At 40.0% G+C, this 22,418-nt stretch overlaps 2 protein-coding genes across 2 annotated transcripts in view; both read right to left on the bottom strand.

Moving 5' to 3' along the window:
- LOC311062402 (uncharacterized protein) overlaps positions 1–22,418 on the bottom strand; it is a 700,443-nt gene that overhangs the window by 601,811 nt on the left and 76,214 nt on the right. The window lies entirely within an intron of this gene.
- LOC311062422 (stonustoxin subunit beta-like) overlaps positions 12,396–22,418 on the bottom strand; it is a 55,485-nt gene continuing 45,462 nt past the window's right edge. The window contains exon 2 of the mRNA XM_084081447.1: positions 12,396–13,380. Within this exon, the coding sequence (XP_083937573.1) occupies positions 12,610–13,182 (573 nt within the window). The 5' untranslated portion in view covers positions 13,183–13,380 and the 3' untranslated portion in view covers positions 12,396–12,609. The remainder of the gene's footprint in view (positions 13,381–22,418) is intronic.

Raw genomic sequence — 22,418 nt, 5'->3', positions numbered from 1 at the left:
TGATTGGTTAACGTAGGGTATAATTTCAGGGTAAGCCAATCAGGGACAGAGCTGGGCGGGTCTTGCCTTCCGGGGAAAATACACACACACATGTCTACCACAGACACATTCACCACCGTATGATGACATGACATCTCCCCTCTTTTCTTCAGGGAACAAAAAACAACTTGCTCTCACACGCATGCAACACACACACACACACACACACACACACACACACACACACACACACACACACACACAGACACACAGACACACACACACACACACACACACACACACACACACACACACACGTTTTACTTTTATAATTTAGTAACTAGTTACTTTTTTTAAAGTAACTTGTCCAACACTGTCAAAGAGAGAGAGGAACACAAAGCAGCAAACGACCAACTTCCTCTGTGGTCACATGGTTTACAATAAACTGCTGTGGAGACTCTGAGTGACTCACCCTGTGTCAGAGAGAGAGAGAGAGAGAGAGAGAGAGAGAGAGAGAGAGAGAGAGAGAGAGAGAGAGAGAGAGAGAGAGAGAGAGAGAGAGAGAGAGAGAGAGAGAGAGAGAGAGAGAGAGAGAGAGAAAGAGAGAGAGAGAGAGAGGGGGGGGGTTACTGCCAGAGGGAGAGAAAGTCAGAATGAGAGCGATAGGCGAGGGAGGGGTAATTCTTTGAGACAAACATCTGGGTTTTTGACCAATAAGCACCTTTGTTTGCAGGGTCAAACAAGAGAATCACATGACGTTGATCCCCTTCCTCCATTGGCTCATACTATGTCATGACATACAGTATGTTTAGGCAGAAGAATCATTAAGAAGCAATGCTTCGGCCCGGACGGCTGGTGCAGCGGCCCGGCCACCTAGGCTCCAATTTAGCATGTCTCTCTCTCAATGTTTCCTGTCTGTCTGTCTGTCTGTCTGTCTGTCTGTCTGTCTCTACTAAAAACTATACATAAAGGCCACAAAGACCCCAAAAATACCAGAAAAAGAAAAGAAGTAATACTTCATTGTTTGTACGTTTATGACAGAGTCATTGTATAAACACCATCAACTATATAATACCAGACTAGAGACATTAGTTCTAGTAAAGTGATTAAAACACTTACCCTATATTAATCTTTATGCTTTAATACACCGTGTCCATGCTGTTCAGTTCTCTGTGTTGTCTGTTAAAATGGTGACTGTGAATAAACACATAAAGTTCTATCATACAGTAAGGAGTGTCTACAGTGTGTTGTCTGTTAAAATGGTGGACTGTGAATAAACACATAAAGTTCTATCATACAGTAAGGAGTGTCTACAGTGTGTTGTGTGTTAAAATGGTGGACTGTGAATAAACACATAAAGTTCTATCATACAGTAAGGAGTGTCTAAAGAGCTGAGGAGGAGTCACTGAGTATTTAACCCTGTGAGGACAGAAAGCCTGGTGAAGCGAGGTTATGTGAGGACAGAGAGAGAGAGAGGAAACATGTTGTTACAGTGTATTCATGTACTTTACATTGATGTTTCATGAACATACTGTATCAGTGTGTTTACATTGTGTTGTAGTTGTCTCTAGTCTTCCTCTCTCTCTAACTTGCTCCTGCCTCTCGCTCTCAAATATGCAGCACACATGTGGACTCTGGCACGCACGCACGCACGCACGCACGCACGCACGCACGCACGCACGCACGCACGCACACACACACACACACACACACACACACACACACACACACACACACACACACACACACACACACACACACACACACACACACACACACACACACACACACACACACACACACACACACACACACACACACACAGAGGAGGGGTGGTGTTATGTAACAACCGGTTTCCAAGTTAAATGTTGTCATATGCAGCATTGTGTTCACTTCACTACTAGTTTTATCTGATCTTCACAACATGTTGTTACCTGACCTGCTGCTGAAATAAGTTGAAACATTGTTCATGTCTGTCTGTCTATATATATATAAATAAAACAAATGTCAGAAGCCAGAACACAATAAAATGATCTTAACAGTCATGCTTTCAATAAACCAAAAATCTTTTTTTTAAAAACCATTGCGAGGCTATAGCAATATTTTCATATACTTATTTATATTAGAGCTAGGTTTAGAGATAACATCACTAAACATCACGAGAGAGAGACATAGAGAGAGAGAGACATAGAGAGAGAGAGAGAGAGAGAGGAACACAAAGCAGCAAACAACCAACTTCCTCTGTGGTCACATGGTTTAATGTAAACTGCTTTGGAGACTCTGAGTGACTCACACTGTGTTAATGTCAGAGTCATAACTTATTCCTTATCTAACTCACATTCTTTATACAAGTCTCTCTGTGTTCTCAGGCCTGTCTTCAACTCCTGTCCCACTGAGGAAGAAAACCTTTTCCCCAACACACTGACAGCCCTGTGCTCCACAAACAGTTAATTCAGCCCTGTATGTTCTGCTCTGTCTGCTACGTATGAGGTGTTGATATCATTAGAGAGAGAGAGAGAGAGAGAGAGAGAGAGAGAGAGAGAGAGAGAGAGAGAGAGAGAGAGAGAGAGAGAGAGAGAGAGAGAGAGAGAGAGAGAGAGAGAGGGGGGGGAGGGTGGGGGTGATGGGGGGGCTGGGGCGAGGGAGGGGTAATTCTTTGCGACACACATCTGGATTTCTGACCAATAAGCACCTTTGTATGCACCTTCAAAGGGTCAAACAAGGGAATTCCCCATTCGCTCATACTATGTCATGACGTATGTGTAGGCAGAAGAATAATTAAGAAGCAATGCTTCGGCCCAGACGGCTGGCGCAGCGGTTCGGGCACCTAGCCTGACAGCGAATCGCGGGTTCTAGTCCCGTTCCCGACGATCTTTGCTGCATGTCTCTCTCTCCCTGTTTCCTGTCTATAAATAAAGGCCAAAAAGACCCCAAAAATATCTTTAAAAAAACCCACAAAGAAGTGATACTTCATTGTTTGTATAATTCAACTTTTATGACTGAGTCATAGTATGAACACCATCAACTAGCTTGTTAGCTGAAACACTGTTCAACAACACTAGAGCTCTGACAGCAGCATATAGGCTACCGTTAAACACTGTTCAAACATGTTTAAAGCTAAACTGTATAAACTGTGTGGCTGCATTTCAACTGAAAGGATTCCAACACTGGGACATTGAGGGTCCTATTTTGCGCCTTTCAAGTACCAGGTCTTATGACTTAACTTAACTTAACAGCTCGAGGAGTGGCCAATGCTGTTTGGCCACTCAAAATAGTGATACAACATTGGCCACGCCTCCAGGTTTTAAGTTCAGTCATAATACCTGGTACTTAATTACAGATGTGCCACTTCAAAACTTCACATGTCCTGCCATCGCCAAGACAGTACATTTTCAGGGGATTCCCAGGGCAATAAGAGGGACAAAGAAGGGCATTTAAAATGCTGAATTATTTTGATGATCACTGCTTTTATGATGCTAATTAATTTGAGAAACTGGTCAAATCACCTTTCGCCTCATAATGAGTCTGACACCTTGTTCAACACACATTCTTTTGTTCTCATGTATATGGATGTCTGTTGAAGGGAAAAACGGGGATGTGTAGTGACAACTTCTTTTCAGGGGCAAAACAGTGCATTTTAAGGGCAGAAAAGGGAGGAAAAAAATGCATTTTCAGGGCACTATCAGGGAAAGAACAGTAACGTGTGAAGTTTTGAAGTGGCACATCTGTACTTAAGTACTTAAGTGCAAAATAGGAACATGTCATATTTAATGAAACATCTGTGATAAATGGGATATACTTGAAAGCAGAGTCATGCACCGTGTCCACTATGTACATGAAGCTCAATGTATACTCATTTGCATAATTAAGTGACTCAGAGTCATAGAGTTATACACCCGTAAGGGTCCATATGGAACCCCCTAAAGGAACCATGAGGGTCCCTGGACCACACTTTGAGTTTTTATTTATGATAAATATATAATTAAATATAATATAATTATCATTAAAATGTCTTCTTTTTTTTTGCTCCTTGAAATCACAGAGAGAAGCCAGAGGGATGGTTGGAACTAGGAACAGACCGACAGACAGACAGACAGACAGACAGACAGACAGACAGACAGACAGACAGGCAGACAGGCAGACAGGCAGACAGACAGACAGACAGACAGACAGGCAGGCAGACAGACAGACAGACAGACAGACAGGCATACAGGCAGACAGGCATACAGGCAGACAGGCATACAGGCAGACAGACAGACAGACAGACAGACAGACAGGCAGACAGACAGGCAGGCAGGCAGACAGGAACTGAAAGCAACAAGGACCAACTTCCTCTGTGGTCGCATCACATGATTTACAGTAAACTGCTGTGGAGACTCTGAGTTACTCACTGTCATAACTTATTCCTTATCTTTATTATTATTATTATTATTATTATTATTATTATTATTACCCCATAATGATATGTATTTGACTGCGGACCCCCATCTCAAAATATCGTGTTCCAGGGACCCCCCAGACGCAAAGATTTGAGTTAAAAATGTTTGCTTTAAAAAAATAATATATTTCATATTCAAAGATTTGCACAAATGTTCATAATCTTTCAAAGATATCAGATCTACAAGCTGATGAGCTTGTAGATCTGATATATTTAAAAAGTCGTAACACACACACACTCATATATCAAAGCTAAAACCTAAAATGACAAAGATGCTTTCCCGGTTTGAATGGGTTAAAGCACAGGCTTTAGAGGATGCAGACCGGGGGGGCAAAGGTCTTGAGTATTATAAGTAACTGTGAAATAAATCATGTCTGGAGGGTTAGGGTGATGAAACACACTGTGGCGGCAGCACCCATCACCCATCACCCTGCTGAGGAAGAGAACATTTACAGCACCCCCACCCAAACATTTTCAACAAGCAGCAGCCCCAAGCGCACCTACAGCCCAGGAAACCACAAACTGTTAATTTGGCCTTTAACAGGATCTGTCTGATACATGTTGGTGTTGATATGAGAGAGAGAGAGAGAGAGAGAGAGAGAGAGAGAGAGAGAGAGAGAGATCGAGAGAGAGAGAGAGAGAGAGAGAGAGAGAGAGAGAGAGGTAATAAGTAATACTTCATTGTTTGCATGTTAAACTTTTATGACCAAGTTATAGTATAAAGACCCAACAATCAACTATATAACACCAGACTAGAGACATTAGTTATAGTATATATTGATTAATTACACTTACCCTATATTAATCTTTAGGGTTTAACGCGATGTCACAAATCAAAATGGAGTCCATGCTGTTCAGTTCTCTGTGATGTTGTGTCAAAATGGTTGACGGTGTATTAATACATAAAGTTCTATCATAGCGGGAGTGTCTACAGTTACAGCGTACATGGTGTGTGACATGGACACACACACACACACACACACACGGACACGCACGCACGCACGCACACACACACACACACACACACACACACACACACACACACACACACACACACACACACACACACACACACACACACACACACACACACACACACACACACACACACACACACACACACACACACACACACACAGGTGTTGTGTAACAAGTGTTTTCCAGTTTGTTTGTTTCTTTGTCTGTCTGTAATAAAAAATAAAATACAATATTATATTTGAACAGCACATCTCTTATGGAGGTCCCTGCATGGCAAAAACATATTTTCATATGAAGTCCTTTGCAAAATAAACATTAATTTAATAAAACATTAATTTAGGGGTCCTTCACATGATAAAGTTTGAAACACTCATTTGCACACATGAACACATGCACACGCACACAGACCGTTTGTGTATGAACAGCACAATATGAATATGAATATCGCAAAAGGCAACAATGTTGACGATATAACATTTCCCCAGCCTGTAAAGCTCAGCCAATGAAAACATACGCTTGCCCTAAATGTACAGCTGAGGCCAGCCAACCACAAACCTCATCTCATGCTTTCCTTAGAGATCCACGGCTGAAGCCAACCAATCACAGACATCCCCTTGAGCGAGGCAGGAAACGTGCTGCTGTTACGCAATACACACACACACACACACACACACACACACACACACACACAGCGGTAGAGAGATGAATGAGAAAGACAAAGCCGTTGCAGAATCTGCACCAGTGTTTTATTAAAAAATGTTCACAAAAAAAGTAAAAAAGAAAATATATAAGAAAAAAATAGCAGATCTACAAGCTCATAGCGCGGCACTCGGTGCCGCGCTATGAGCTTGTATATCTGCAATTTTTTTGAATAGCCAAAGAAATGTGAAAATGACACACAGATGCGTTCCTGGTCTTAATGGGTTAAGTGTCTCAATATTATAAATGTTCACATTAAAACGCTTTATGAGTTCCAATCCCAGTTCTGCACAAATCTAATAACCCAGAGAACAAGATGACGTTGTGCGTCCAAACTCAGTGGCTCGGTGGCTTAAGACAATGGTTCCCAAACTGGGGGTCCCAATTTATTTTATTTTTTTTGGGGGGGGGGGTCCCCACATGATTAGCTCAACATTGTTTTCTCACTCAACGGTAAACAAACCAACGTACAGTAAAGGTGTATGCAGGGTATCTGCACATTTTTGTAAAGTTACAATTTCAGGACTTTTTAAGACCTTTAAAACAACGCCTGCAAGTCAAGAGAGGAACTTGGACCAGACGACAGAAGTTCTCCAGCAAATAAACAAGGAAAGACATGGGAATCACATAAGAAAAGCTCTGGGTCCAGAGACTGATGACTAGACTGCTTCACCTTCACACTAAAAAAGTGATGTTTTTTGTTTTAACTTAATAGATGCTTCTATCCTGCAAGCTTGTAGTTTTTTTTTTAAATGCACCGTTTGCACTTTTCATATGATCTTGTAACTCTTAAGATCCTGCCTATAGGATCAATGAAGTGGAATTTAATCTAATGTTAGATAATACAGGGAGGAGCCACAACAACTCCTCAGTGTGCTCTTCACATATCATAGAGCAGCTTTTAACCTCTTAAACCAGTGGTTTTCAACCTTTTTCATGCCAAGGACCCCTAAATTGATATAAATTTGGCCGTGGACCCCCATTTGAAAATGTGTTGTGCCAGGGACCCCCAGAAGCAAAGATATCAGTTAATTTTCGCTTTAAAAAATATAAATATTCAAAGATATGCACACTTTTTCAAGGTTTTTCAAAAAATAGCAGATCTACAAGCTTGTATATCTAATATTTTTGAATAGCCAAAGCTAAGTGGTTAAAAAATGATCGTGGCGCTATTAACTAAGTTTGCTGGGGACCCCCTGATACTCCCTCAAGGACCACTGGTGGTCCCCAGACCACTGGTTGTTGAAAACCACTGTCTTAAACCCTAGAGGTGATGCCAATTGAGTGTGTGTGTGCATACAAGGTGGATGCCGACAGGCAATGGCTTGTGTTCATTGTTGTGTCAAATCTGTCTGTTAATAATGACATGAAATATGCTGAGAGACGAACGGACGGACGGACGGACGAAAGAAAGAAAGAAAGAAAGAAAGAAGTAACAGTGTTATTGGGTAAGGGCACGGTCTGTTAAAGTCATGTTGTGCGGCCGATAGTTTTTTGCAGTCATGCACATTGTAAAAAACAGAGTATCTTGCAGAGCATTCTGTCCCAATAACCAGTGACCCACCTGTCACTCACTTTGTAATCTCTGAAGAACAGAGTCAGAGCTGCTCTAGTGAATCTGTCAGGATCCTCGTTCACAACCACTACACCTTCACTTACATGGCTTTAGGATGGACATGTATGTGAACATGTTTTATAGATCAGTGGTTCTCAAACCTTTTCAAGGACAAGGACACCCAAATGTATATGTATTTGACCACGGACCCCCCATCTGAAAAGGCTCTGTGCCAGGGACCCCCATCTGAAAAGGCTCTGTGCCAGGGACCCCCAGAAGAGAAGATTTACGTAAAAATAAAACATCCAAACATTTTCGATAGAATTAAAACATATTTAAAAAATAGCAGATGTACAAGATCACAGCGCGGCACGAAGTGACGCGCTGTGAGGTTGTAGATCTGCTATTTTTTAATATCCAATATGGATAAAGTGGTTAAAATAATTGTGATGCTATGTTAACTTATTTAGCTGGGGACCCCCTAGAACCCCCCCCCCCCCCCCCCCCCCCCCCCCAAGGACCCCTGGGGGTCCCCGGACCCCACATTGAGAAGCAATGCTTTAGCTAACTGTTGTCATAGCCTACAGGAGGACTGGAATGTGTTCAGGACAGTGCTGTCATCATTATGCTCCAGGCAGGCTGCAATACCTGAGGAAGTCCAGCAGGGGGTCACGGTGAGGTGGGGATGCCCTGGGCGGGCCAGCTGAGGAAGTGGAAGTGGGTCAGGGTTCTGGTCTCCTGGGTCTGGACGTTCTTCAGGTAGAAGCTCTGACACCAGCTTCACCTGGAACACAATGGACTTCATTGATTGATTGATTGATTTCATACTTTATTAGTGTCATAAATGTAAACACAGCAGGTGGTCCTTTTAGTCATTAAGGATAAAAAGGAGAACATAAAAAAAGTCCTGGGGTCTTGTTTCCATTGTGGTCCTATGCATTCAATTCATCAACATAGCATAATAAAACAACACAATAATACATGTCATCAACAAATACAAAACACTATTATGTTCAAAAGGAGAAAAAGGAGAAACGGCTGCAGTGAATGACACCTCCTTTCCATGGTCCAGTGATTTACATCTCTTAAAGGGATAGTTCACCCCCAAAATGACTTGTTTTCTATGGATTAGTCTCATTCCTAAAACAATAATTTGATGACTGCCAGTGGTTCCGGTAGGAGACACAAAGAGTCTCCTTTGTGTCTCCTACCAGAAACACTGCCTAACCGGTCTGCCGGTCATCACATTATTGTTTTAGAAATGAGAAAAAAACTAATAAATATCCATGAATTCACGTCTCCATGGAGTGACAAGGACCCCCAAAATTACATGTATTTGGCTGCGGACCCCCCGTCTGAAAAACATTTTGTGCCAGGGATTTTTCAAAAATATATTTATGCATAAACATGAATTAACATTATTCCATACTTCTGCTCTGACAACAGTTAATACTGTATTGACTTACTAGAAAGACACTTTACAAGACCCTACTGGAGAGAATTAACTCATTTATCAACACCAAAAATAAACATTTATCAACACAAAAGGTAGACTAACATATTAAACACACAACAGGAGCTTTAAACACTAAAGGCAGAAACACAAATACTGTAAAAGTGAAACAAACCAAAACACAGGTGTGTGTGTGTGTGTGTGTGTGTGTGTGTGTGTGTGTGTGTGTGTGTGTGTGTGTGTGTGTGTGTGTGAGCAGCAGTAATGGCTGCCATCAAGCTGACTGCTTAGACCTCTAGATTCAACTACACACAATAAACTAAAACACAATCACCACATTTCTGGTAAAACCCTCAAGACAAGCTTTGTTTTACATCACAGAGCTGATTTTGAACATGTTTTATGTTCTAATACTTTATTTACCTGAACAAACAGGGACAAACTGATGTTGTCCTTTCGGGGACTGCCCAGAAGAAAGATGTCACATGACCTCCTAAAACCACCTGATTTGCCCCCTTGTGGCGACATGTGGGATAGGGGTCTTTTCCTGTAAAATGTAAGTTCCTAGCTGCTCATTCCAAGACACACAAAGAAACATGCATAATAAAACACACATGTGACATTTGTGTTTTATGTCACATTAATGTCACATGTTTCTAAAAAATAAGCCACACCCTCTGTTCTAGACTCACATCTCCAGTTGCTAAAAGACAGCTTGATGGACGCTCCATTATAGCAGTGGTTCTCAATCTGTTCAGGGTGAGATCCCCCAAATATATCCTATTTGTACTGGGGACCCCCCAAAATAATCATCTTTGTACTGGAGACCCCCCGAAATAATCATCTTTGTACTGGGGACCCCCCAAAATACTCATATTTGAACAGGGGACCCCCCAATATACTCATATTTGAACTGGGGACCCCCCCACCCTGATAAGCTCTTGGAATTGTAGGAATTGAGGCATTACATTTAGTTTAACTCGGTTCCATAGTGAAAATAGCCAATCTACAGTTGCGAGGCGTTGTGAGCATGTAGATATTTTCAAAATGGTTGCCTGTAATATTTGACAATTTGGACAATGTTTAACCATTGTTGGTAGTATAGTTTGTTGATAAATGTTTACACAGTAATAGTTTCATATCAAACCAAACACCTCAAGGAGAATGGAGATACAACAGTCCTTAACACAGAGCCATGCTTATTGTGGTGACACATTTGACCTAAAAACAGCATTAAAAAGTAATGGATTCTGGACACTTGAACTCTAGCATCCCTATTCTGAGGGGAACATTAGCCCAAAAATAGCAGATCTACAAGCTCACAACGGCTCGCAGCGTTGTGAGCTTGTAGATCTGCTATTTTCCGTAAAAAATAAAAATTGGGTGAATTTAAGAGGTTAACTGTCTGAAAATGCACTTTAACATGAATGCAACACAACACACAATGATAGTGTTGTAGAAATCTATGAAATGTAGTGGAGGTTCTCTCTCTCGACCTTCCTCAGAGTCATGATGACTGTGAGGAAACGTCAGTCTACTTGTTACCTGCACCGTATTAAATAAAAGGCCTAAACTGTCCGTGTTGCTCCAGCGTTCTTCTCTTCTGCTATTATTATCCTACACTTGTGACGCACCGGACTGGCCCTTTAAGGCTGAGGCGCAACGGTAGAATCCCTTTGTTTGGAAAAATAATAACCTTTGTTCCAACGGATCCAACGTAGTTATTATACATGACCAATGAGCTGTGGCCATGTTGTCATGACAACACTATGAATATCAATACACAGGAACAACGACAGACTGTCAAGAATACATTTATTAAACTATTCATACTTCTAAACATGATCATACAACAACATGTGAAGAATGAGAATAATCACATTCATATTCAATGAAAACACAATAATGGAATGAGTGAGGAAACAATGATGTAATAATGAATCAATGAATAAACAATGATTGATTTGAGTTCATTAACACATTTAGTAGATGTTTGAATCCAGAGTGATTGTCCATGCAAGTCCATGCACTCTGAAAATAACCGATCTACAAGCTCACAACGCGTCACAGGCTTGTTGTGAGCTTGTAGGTCGGCTATTTTTGGCACCAGCCAAGTATAAATCAGGCATTACGACGCCATCATGGCCCTCAAAAAGACATTTTATTCAACTAAAATCTTATGATATTTAGTCGACTAAAACAAAAACATTTCAGAATGACTAAAATATGACTATAATTTGCTGTCAAAATGAACACTGCTCACAATGTGTAACTTTGTGATGTAGATCTTAGCTAGTAGACAGTTTGTAGATCTGCTATTTACACCAAAGAGATCTGGTGTAGAGGGGGGAAAAGCAGGGGACCAATTACAGAGCCCTGGGGAACCCCAGTCAATAAAGTATATGGGGTTCAAGTGGTTAAAGTATAAAGGTTTATATATACAAGAAACAATATTATTACTGTCATAATTACATGATCAAATATACAGATTTCCTCTGTATATTGTGTCAAAATATCAAAAATAAAATATTACATAAAATATGAGTTTGTATCATAAGAGACACAATATGACACTGATTTTACATCATCATCATCATCATCATCATCAGTGTTGATGGACAGTTTTTATGATACATATTTATAAATGTATGGAGTGGAGGTTTGTTCACTTCTATCTAATCTAGAGAGAGAGGGGATTTCAGGGGGTCCTAAGCTAAATTATTAAATATACATTAATAGCATCAAACTCAGTGTAACCACTTTATCCATGTATTACTTTGGTATTGGAAAAAAGCAGATCTACAAGCTCACAATGTGTCGTAATGTGATGTGTTGTGAGTTTGTAAATCTTCTATTTTAGGAAACATGTTTTAGTTTTTTGGGGCGGTGTAACCGCTCCCTATAAGTGAGTTTTGGACACTGACTAATCCTGCATCGTGATTGGCCAATAGTCTACAACGCAGTCTACACCCCTAACCCTTCCACAGCCAATGCTAATCTATACTTTTGCAAAGTCAGCCAATCATATTACAGCTAGTGTCATCACCACTAGCTGTAAAGTGATTGGCTGACTTTGCAAATTCAGTACTGTGATTGGCTAGCGAAACACATGACACATGTGCAGCCCTATGAATAGCAGTATGGACTTAAAAAAAAGTCATTTATCCTTTTTTTTAAGTGAGTCATGTTGTGATGACCACACACCGCCCACTTCACACTGGGTGTGATTTTTTATATCATTTGTAACATTTTTAACACAAATCTTGTATTATGGGGTCAGGGGTCAAATTTCAAAGGTCAAAATCTACAGGATCTTTAATGTGTGACTGTCACTGTGCTGCTTATGACATCATCATGATGATGTCACCGTGATGTCATGATGAGTCCATGACGCCAGACTCAGCTAGTCTCAAAGTATCCTGGCAGCAGTGGTAACCATGACAACCTGCACTCACTCAAACATGTTGAGTAACCATGGTGACCTGATGTCATCCTCACATAGAGACTCTATCTCTGCTCACACAAACACACTGAGCCAGTACCCCAGAACCCAGCATAGAGAGGTTCAGAGAATGTGTTCTGGAAGGTGTACAGGTGTGCCAGTGAGTCAGAGGACCCTTTATAAAAGGACAGAGTCCCAGCAGGCCAGTCCAGATACACTGATACTCTGTTGGAGTCAGAGGGACTGATAGGGAGGACAGTGGCCTTACTATTGTGTTTGACAGTGTAACTGTTAACATGACGACCATCTTTACAGTCCAGACTCCAGGACTTGTCATTGTTTCCAAGCAGACACTCACCACCTCCTTTCCTGCTGATCCCTCTGTAAGTCACTGCTATAGAAACCACTCCACTCCACTCTACCTCCCAGTAACAGCGTCCAGTCAGACCCTCTGTACACAGAACCTGATACACTTCATCAAACCTGTCAGGATGTTCAGGATATGATTGATCCTCTCCCCATGTCACCTTTCTGTTGTTCTCAGACAGAGAGAGGCGTCTGTTTACTGTGTTTGTGTCCAGTGTGAGAGGATGGAAATCTGATGAGAAAAACAACACTGTAAACATTACATACATCATTCACTGACTGACACGCACGCACGCACGCACGCACACACACACACACACACACACACACACACACACACACACACACACACACACACACACACACACACACACACACACACACACACACACACACACACACACACACACACACATCAAGTTGTTTTCACTCAAAATAATTAAAATGTATCGTCGCTATCGGGTGGAAACCTTGTATGTCCAAAAAAATTCATAATTCTTAATATCATTTTAAAAACATTTTAAAATAGTGTAAATAGCCGATCTACAAGCTCACAAAGTGTCAGAGATACAAGGTTTCTGCCCGACGACAACACAGTAAAATGTGAGTCAGAATGTCTTAAAGGAGAATTCCGTTCATTTTAAGTGTTATGTTTGATGTGCGTCAAATCACTTACCAACGTAGAAATGAAAATCGCGTGACTCCACAGATCCCCCTATCGACCCCCACCGTTGGCATGATAGTAGGATAGTGGATAGCCCAAATTCGCCTATTTTAACAAATGCAAAGTCTGTTTTTTTGCTTCTAGTACTCATTGTTGAGTCCCATGATAATGTAACAGGCGCTAAAACTCCGAGAAGCTAACGGCTAATAACAGAACGAGCTAATGCTGGTTGCCGGTTTCTCTCCCGACCTGGCAACCTGGGGCTGCCATGCAGAGAGATAAGCAGCCCCAGCATTAGCTCGTTCTGTTATTAGCCGTTAGCTTCTCGGAGTTTTAGCGCCTGTTACATTATCATGGGACTCAACAATGAGTACTAGAAGCAAAAAAACAGACTTTGCATTTGTTAAAATAGGCGAATTTGGGCTATCCACTATCCTACTATCATGCCAACGGTGGGGGTCGATAGGGGGATCTGTGGAGTCACGCGATTTTCATTTCTACGTTGGTAAGTGATTTGACGCACATCAAACATAACACTTAAAATGAACGGAATTCTCCTTTAACACTGGCATGACTGAGGTTACATTATCCAACACACAGCCTGCAAAACGGTCATTTTGAACAAGAAATCAAGCTCTCCTATTCGTTACTGTCTCACCTCTGTGCTCCAGACTAGCTGACACCTTCTCACCCACACAGTGGGGGGTTCCATTGTCTTCTAAATAGCCATTAACATCTCAATTGCACTCTGCGCAGTCAGTGAGCCCACATAATGTTGTTGTTGTAGGCAGACACAAACATTATAAAATTAGGCTAACGTGTAATGGTAACTGCAGATTCTGTATGTAAAATATTTATTTAAAAAAAAGCGTATAAAACAGCGCGATCTGTAGCGTCACACATTAAACTCTTCAGTGAAACATGGAGCCTATATGAACCACTGAAGCCACTGTCTAATTACGTGACTCCAGGGTTAGGGTTAGGGTTAGATTACGTGATCTCCATTGTGCAAAACACATGGATATCTCTTGACAAACCAATATTATATTATATAATATTCACATTATTGTCTGAGCGTAAAGCTCTCATTCTATCAGCTGTTCACGCTGATGAGAAAGCGTCTCCTCTCCTGTCCCTCTCATCTCCTTGTCAGCGTAACAAGTGAACACATCGCTATATGTTCCACAAATGTGCTCATTCCTGCGCTAAATATCTGATCTACAAACATAAAACAATCGCTGCCTGCCGAGCCATATGCTTGTAGATCACATCTGTTGGCACAGCATTTTAAAACAGCGCGATCCAGTAGCAAACACTCTGTACACTGCAGTGAAAGGGTTGCCAAATTTTGCGAGAAAAATAAGCAGTCAGGTCTATGAAAATGTTACTGCATGCATTGTACCCTAAGAAAACAGTGAGGCATGAAACCATTGCATTGTAAATGGGGTTTATATCCGAGGCAAATTTGCAACCCCAATCCCTGGTTAGACCTTTCTATATAAATATTTACCTAATAAAATGTATCTACAAAAGGACATGCATGAAGCTCTAATCTAAACAAGTATGAAAATATATTTATATCTGCAAAGTAACTAGTAGCCTAACTAAAGTTTTCAAATAATTGTAGTGGAGTAAAAGTGCAAGATTTGCCTCTGAGTTGTAGTGGAGTAGAAAAGTATTACCATTATAATGTAATTATATATATCATTATAATAATAATAATAATAGAAAGACGCCCAAAGTCGCTTATAATAAGCAGACATGGCAACATAGAATAGTTGCGCAGCAGCAAGTCTGCTGTCTACGGGCCGCTCTGTGGGGGGTCTCGAGGTGTAAAGTGCTCTAGGGAGGGGGAGAGAGGGGGAGAGCGATCAATTTAGCCGAAATAAAACGGCTGGGATGGGATACATGGTATGTATTTCATATTTATAATGAGTTTAAAAAAAAAAAAAAAAACGGAGATGGTTTGAAACATATATATAGGAAAAGTCATGAAAGGGGAACTTTCTCAGAGCTTCCTGAGAGAAGTTAAGCCACTTTCAATTCTCAAAATCGGTCCCATTGATTGCTTAGTCACGGAAGTGTTAAAGCCTCCAGGTGAGAAGTGACTTTCTGTGAGAAAATGTTTACATTATGTTTATGTGAAATGACATCAATGTGGAAAAGTACTCACATGTTTTACTTAAGTAAAAGTATCAATACTAAAATGTATAAATACTCTGTTACAAGTAAAAGTCCGGAATTCAAAATGTACTTGTGTAAAAGTACAAAAGTATCGGTATTAAAATATACTTAAAGTAACAAAGTACTCATTATGCAGAATGTCCCATTTCACAAGTTTTCAAATGTATAAATTGTATAAAAATCTTTTGAAAATAGCAGATCTACAAGCTCACAATGGAAACGCATTGTGAGCTTATTGCAGGGAGACGCAGTGTGAGCTTATAGATCGACTATTTTCAAACGGCCGAAATGTATATAGGGCTGTTAATGTAGTTAATGTATGTTTTGTAAGAATAATCAAAATCCTCCAAGTAACTAGTAACTAAAGTTTTCAAATAATTGTAGTGGAGTAAAAGTACAATATGCCTTTGAAATGTAGTGGAGTAGAAATAAAAGTACTGAAAATAGGAAATACTCCAGCAAAGTAAAAATATCTCAAAATGTTATTTAAGTACAGTTCTTGAGTAAATGTACTTAGTTACTTTACACCACTGAAAATACACACATCTGTTACATCAAATGTTCCTAAACTTTTAAGGCTGCGACCCCCCAAAATAATCATATTTGAACTGGGGACCCCCCAAAATAATCATATTTGAACTGGGGACCCCCCAAAATAATCATATTTGAACTGGGGACCCCTCAAAATAATCATACTTGAACTGGGGACCCCTCAAAATAATCATATTTGAACTGGGGACCCCTCAAAATAATCATACTTGAACTGGGGACCCCCCAAAATAATCAGATCTGAACTGAGGACCCCCAAAAGAATCATACTTGAACTGGGGACCCCCCAAAACAATCATATTTGAACTGGGGACCCCCCAAAATAATCATATTTGAACTGGGGACCCCCCACTCTGGCAAGCACTTGTCAGGGTGGGGTAGTTGTAGGAGTTGAGGCATTACATTTAGTTTGACTCGGTTCCACATATAAATATTGTGAAAATAGCCGATCTACAAGGCGTTGTGAGCTTGTAGATATATTTTATAGTATATTTATAGCAGATCTACCACTTATAGATCGGCTATTTTGTAACATAATAAATGTGCAGAAACCCTGTATACACTTATACTGTATGTTGGTTTGTTTACTGTTGAGTGAGAAAACAATGTTACACATTAAGATAATCATCTGGGGACCCCCCACAATAATGTCGGGACCCTGGGTCCCAGTTTGGAAACCACTGTGTTACATAGAAAACATTCAGCATCTATAAGTTAGCAACACCTCACACCATGGTGTGAAGCGTTGGTAACTTGTAGATCGGCTATTTTAGTTATTTTTGAAATATGGAGGAATTACAAGCTGATTTACAAGCTCACAACGTGTCACGATGCAAGGCGTTGTGAGCTTGTAGATCTCCTATTTATTATGTACATTCCATTTTTTAAATGTTTTTCTGTACTGCAGTATTTACATCTACAAGCCGATCTACAAGCTCAAAACTTGTCACAATGCAACATATGAGCTTGTAGATCCGCTGTTTTTGAAATATAGCCAATCTACAAGCTCACAGCCTGTCATGATGCAAGGCATTGTGAGCTTGTAGATCGGCTATTTATTTTATTTTACCACAAACCAATCTGCAAGCTCACAATCTGTCACAATGCAAGTCGTTGTAATTTGATACATCGGGTAGTTTTATATTAGAAAAATAGCCTATCTACAAGCTCACAACGATTGCATATCGGCAATTTAATTAATTCATTAATTAAAAAGTACAAAATATGAGGTGTTGTGAGCTTGTAGATTAGCTATTTTTTAACTATAAATCATCTTCAAGCTCACAACGCGTTATAATGAGACACGTTGTGTGCTTGTGGTATTTTTCAAATATAGCCGGCATACAAATTCGGAACCCGTCACAATGTAACCCATTTTGAGCTTGTAGATCGGCTATTTTTACCTAATTTTCTAATATAGCCGATCTAAAAGCTCACAACACATCATGATGTGACGCATGGTGAGCTTGTAGATCGGCTATTTTTATATATATATTTTTTATATCAATTATTGATAATCTACAATCCAATCTGAAAGCTCACAACCTGTCACAATGTGACGAGTTGTGAGCTTGTAGATCCACTGTTTAGAAAACATAAAAGTCCATATAAAAGTTCATCACACGTTAAACAACATATTGTGAGTTTATGTTTGAAATACAGCTGATCTACAAGCTCACAACCTGTCACAATGTAACTCATGAGTTTGTAGATCTTCTACTTTTGAGTTTTAAACAAAGCCAAACTATACAAGCTCACAACGTGTCACAATGTGATCCTTGTGAGCTTGTAGATCGGCTGTCTTTGTTATGTTTGATATATTGAGGTCTGAGGAAGATCCAGCAGGCTTTAAACATCACATTCATGATGGTAATAAACCATTTAACTTATGGATCATAATTATTCCAGTGCAGAGTTCTGATCTGCATCTGGCTTTTTAAATGACTTTGGATGAGCGTGATCTTCTACTTGTTGATGTTTGAAATAACTCACTACCTGTCACATTGCAACATGGTGTGAGCTTGTAGATCGGCTGTTTTTGAAATATAGCCGAAACTCATAGCGCATCATAATGCGAGGCTTTGCAAGCTTGTAGATCTGCTATTTCTTGTAATATAGCCGATGCAAAGGCTCACAACCTGCTCGCAACATGATGTGAGCTTGTAGATCGGCTCACAACCTGTCACAATGCGACAAGTTGTGATCAGCAATTTGTATTTATTTGTAATAGTCTATCTAAAAGCTCACCACACGTCATGATCAGGGTTTCCGTTAGCCGGTATTTACCAATTAAATGTAATATTTAATTGGCCATTAATTATAAAGATCACAGGCCACTGTGGCCGATTGGAAAAATGCTGTTATTAGACTATTTTATGTCTGTCTGTCTGCAATGGATAAAGTGGTGAAAGTTGGTGACACACATACATTGCAGGCAAGTAATAAACCTTCCTTGTACCATCATTCATGATGACATAATTAACATTAACAAAACAAAACAAAAGCTTTAGGTTTTGCATATTAAGGTTGAATGAGATGTAGGGCCCAAAACATATATTAATGTGTTTATACTGTGTGACGTAGTCACGCAAGCTGTTCATAACGCCCACTTTATTCAGTTATTTTTTTGAAAGTGACACCTCTGCATGATAGATAGATATTAAAAGCCCACTTCATTCTTTAGCCGGTAAAATATAATCCTGTAGGTCAAGGTGGCCGGCCTAAAAAGTGCCTTGTGGAAACCCTGGTCATGATGCAATGTATTGTGAGCAGTGTTGGAAAAGTTACTAAAACATAGTAATATGTTACTTATTACATATTACTTGTTTAAAAAGTAATGTAGTTACTTTACTTATTACTCCCTGCCAAAAGTAAGTAGTTACTTATTACTTTAGTTACTTTTTTTCTCTCGCCCCCAGTAATTGTATCCTTTCTCCCCGAAAGTCTGACTTTGCATTTTCAACATTAGCAGTTGTTTTGTTCTCTTTTCTGCAGACTATATTGTAAAATCCTCATTGTTGATTTAACTCTGAAAAGTGTTCTGTACACATGACGGGTCCATTTGGTTCCATTTGTACACTCATTTGAATTATATTAACACTAAGACTTTTACTGTGTATGAATACATAACTTACAGCCTAAATGAAAACCATTTCACTATGAATTGAATACTAAGGACCTCAATGCAAACAAGACCGCAAGGACTTCTTTGGAAGTATTTTAAATGTATTTAAAGGTAGGGTAAGTGATTTTCTTTGGTTAAAATAAGTGTTGAATAACTCTATATTCTGATAGTACTCATTGCTATAGAGTGTTTGTTCAGTAAAAGGAGTCTCCTTGTCTCTCCAGCTCTTTATAAAACAGAAAATGCATTTTCGTTTCAGCTTCAGTTTCATTTCCAATGTTATCCAATCAGGATAGAGAACTCAATCAGGATATAGATTAAACACGTTTCCGTATCCGCTCTAGACCGGATCAGCAAGCAGCCTGCATAGCAACTCGATCCCAACCAGTTTACCATTATATCAAAAACGACCAAAAACAACACAGGATCAAATAAACACACTCAAACCCAGAGTACCACCAAGGCTTGTGAAAAACGTAATACATTACTTTTTGAAAAAAAGTAAAGGTAATATTATTACTCAAGACGTGAAAGTAATTAGTTACGTTACTAGTAACTGAGAAAAAGTAATAATATTACTTTAAGTTACATATTACTTCCAACACTGATCGTGAGTTCGTAGATTGGCTCTTTTTATGTTTGAACTACAGCTGATCTACAAGCTTACAACCTGTCTCAATGTGACTTGTTGTGAATTGTTAGATAGACACATTTGGTTTCAAATATAGCTGAACTACAAGCTCACAACGTGTCGAAATGTGACACGTGAGCTTGTAGATCGGCTATATTTTAAATATTGCCGATCTACAAGCACACAATGTGTCACAATGTGAGGCGTTGTGAGGAGTTGTGAGGCATTGGGTTTCATTCACTAAGCTCAGGTCTTCACATATTTTGTACTTATGTGCATATAGGTGACTTCCCACGTTCAGTATTCATTCATCTTTTTTTTACCGTGAATTTGGGCGGACACTCAAACTCACGTCTGCTCAGGAACAGACTTATGTCTCAAACCTTTCATATATGTTAAGAATGCCTTATTCTTCATGAAAAATCAATGACAATAGTGCCAAACCTCAAATAATGTTTTTATGGGGAGGCATGCGATAATCCGACAGACCTTTTCTCCGACTATGTGGCATATCCGCGTGCGGTTAGGGTTAGGGTGCGGGTTTGGTTCGGGTTTAGTATTGAAACGTCGGAGCGCTGCGCTGTTGGAGGAATGCGCTGTCGGACTAACGTACTGCACCCGTTTTTATGTGCCCAAAATGTGTCAACACATAAAAAAATTATGTCAAAGATCTATTGCTTGGATGCATATGGTAGACATGATGCAAATTCAACCGAGTATTTCTTGTCAGTTGACACATTTAGAGCTGAAATATTAGGTCCTTTTGCATGTTTTCCGTTTCTGCAAATGTGGCCACAGTTTCACATATTGGACTTTCATGCAAACAACATATGTTGTGCTATTAATTTATAATATTGACCACATCACATCACACTTATGTCTTATGATCTGATGAGGATACAGTATGGATGAAATATAGTTGTGTCCATAATATCCATTCACCATTCTGACGTAGGACAGGATATGTTGTTAATCCAAAGGACATGTTTATCCTCAGTAATCAATAAAGTGTGATCTGGTCCATAATCGGATCTCAGTGTTCCTGGATTCCAGCGTCAAAATGTTACCTCATAGTTGGGTCATTTATGGCACTTCCGTGACCGTGGAGAGCGAAGGTCCGTTTCTCAATGGATTTGTCATCTAGGAGGGTTATTAAACAAATTTAGCCGGGGTGTATTTTTTTAAACGGCGGGGAAAATTTGTGGGAGACCAAAATCCAAAATGGCTGCCGTGAAAATGAACTTTTTAATGGTTTGACCTACAATGATGCACAATACATGGTTTCAGAGCTTATTTTGGTCAAGGAATACATATATGGTGTTTATATAATGATTTGACCTATTGTCGACCTTCAAATGCAAGATGGCTGCCAATTATGAGCTCCAAAAGGGAGTTTTTTCAAAATCGTCACAGAGCCTTCATATTAGGCTCAAATGAAAGCTCTGCTCATGATGAGTTGAATAATATACAGTATAAGTACACAGAAGTAATCTCTGAGGTCAATAAAGTCAATGTTTGTGTGTAAACAGCAGTTGCTGATTTGCGGTTTCCCATTAAATAGGGTAGGCTACTGAGAATGGGAGGCATGCGATAATCCGACAGACCTTTTCTCCGACTATGTGGCATCCGCGTGCGGTTAGGGTTAAGGTGCGGGTTTTGTTCGGGTTTAGTATTGAAACGTCGGAGCGCTGCGCTGTCGGAGGAATGCGCTGTCGGACTAACGTACTGCACCCACTGAGAATATGGTGTCCAGTTCATCCCATCACATTTTCATAATGAACCAAAAATAAATGAGCTCTATAGCCTAACATAAAATAGTATTCTGTATGCAAAGCTAGAAAGGTTAGTTGCTTGAGGTGAATTTAAAGGTCAACTCATTTGTCACCCTTATTTTGTAGTATTGCTCCCAATGTTTCCTGTCTGCCTACTTACTTTTACCTGCCTTAACCAGTCTTGTAATTTTGTCAGTGTTTCCACCTGCGTCCTCCTAGTCCCCCAGCCTATCCCAGTGTTGATTGTCAGTTGAGTTCACCTGTGTCCTGTTAATCCCTGTATATTTAAGCCCTGTGTTTGCACTGTGGTCTTGTTGGTCTGTAGTCATGTGAGGTGAGGTTTTTAGTTGTTGTTCTTTGTGCTCAAGAATCTTGGACATTAGAGCGTCTGCCATTCCAGATCCCTTGAATCGCTTGTAGATGGCATAGATGTAGGACATCAACTGGTGGAAAGTTACGAGGATTGGGAGGATGTCCTTGAACATTTCTGGATTCTCCGCCTTGAGCTGAGTGAACGTCTTGTAGGTGGGCAGGTGACCAACAAGAAAGGAGAATGGAATATTCTTCTGCCGCATGGCCTCCAC

This window comes from Gymnoscopelus microlampas, assembly GCF_963454915.1.
Source record: "Gymnoscopelus microlampas genome assembly, chromosome: 15".
NCBI lineage: Eukaryota > Metazoa > Chordata > Actinopteri > Myctophiformes > Myctophidae > Gymnoscopelus > Gymnoscopelus microlampas.
Note: the sequence above shows the minus strand (reverse complement) of the source record. Positions and strands in the feature narration are given on the sequence as shown.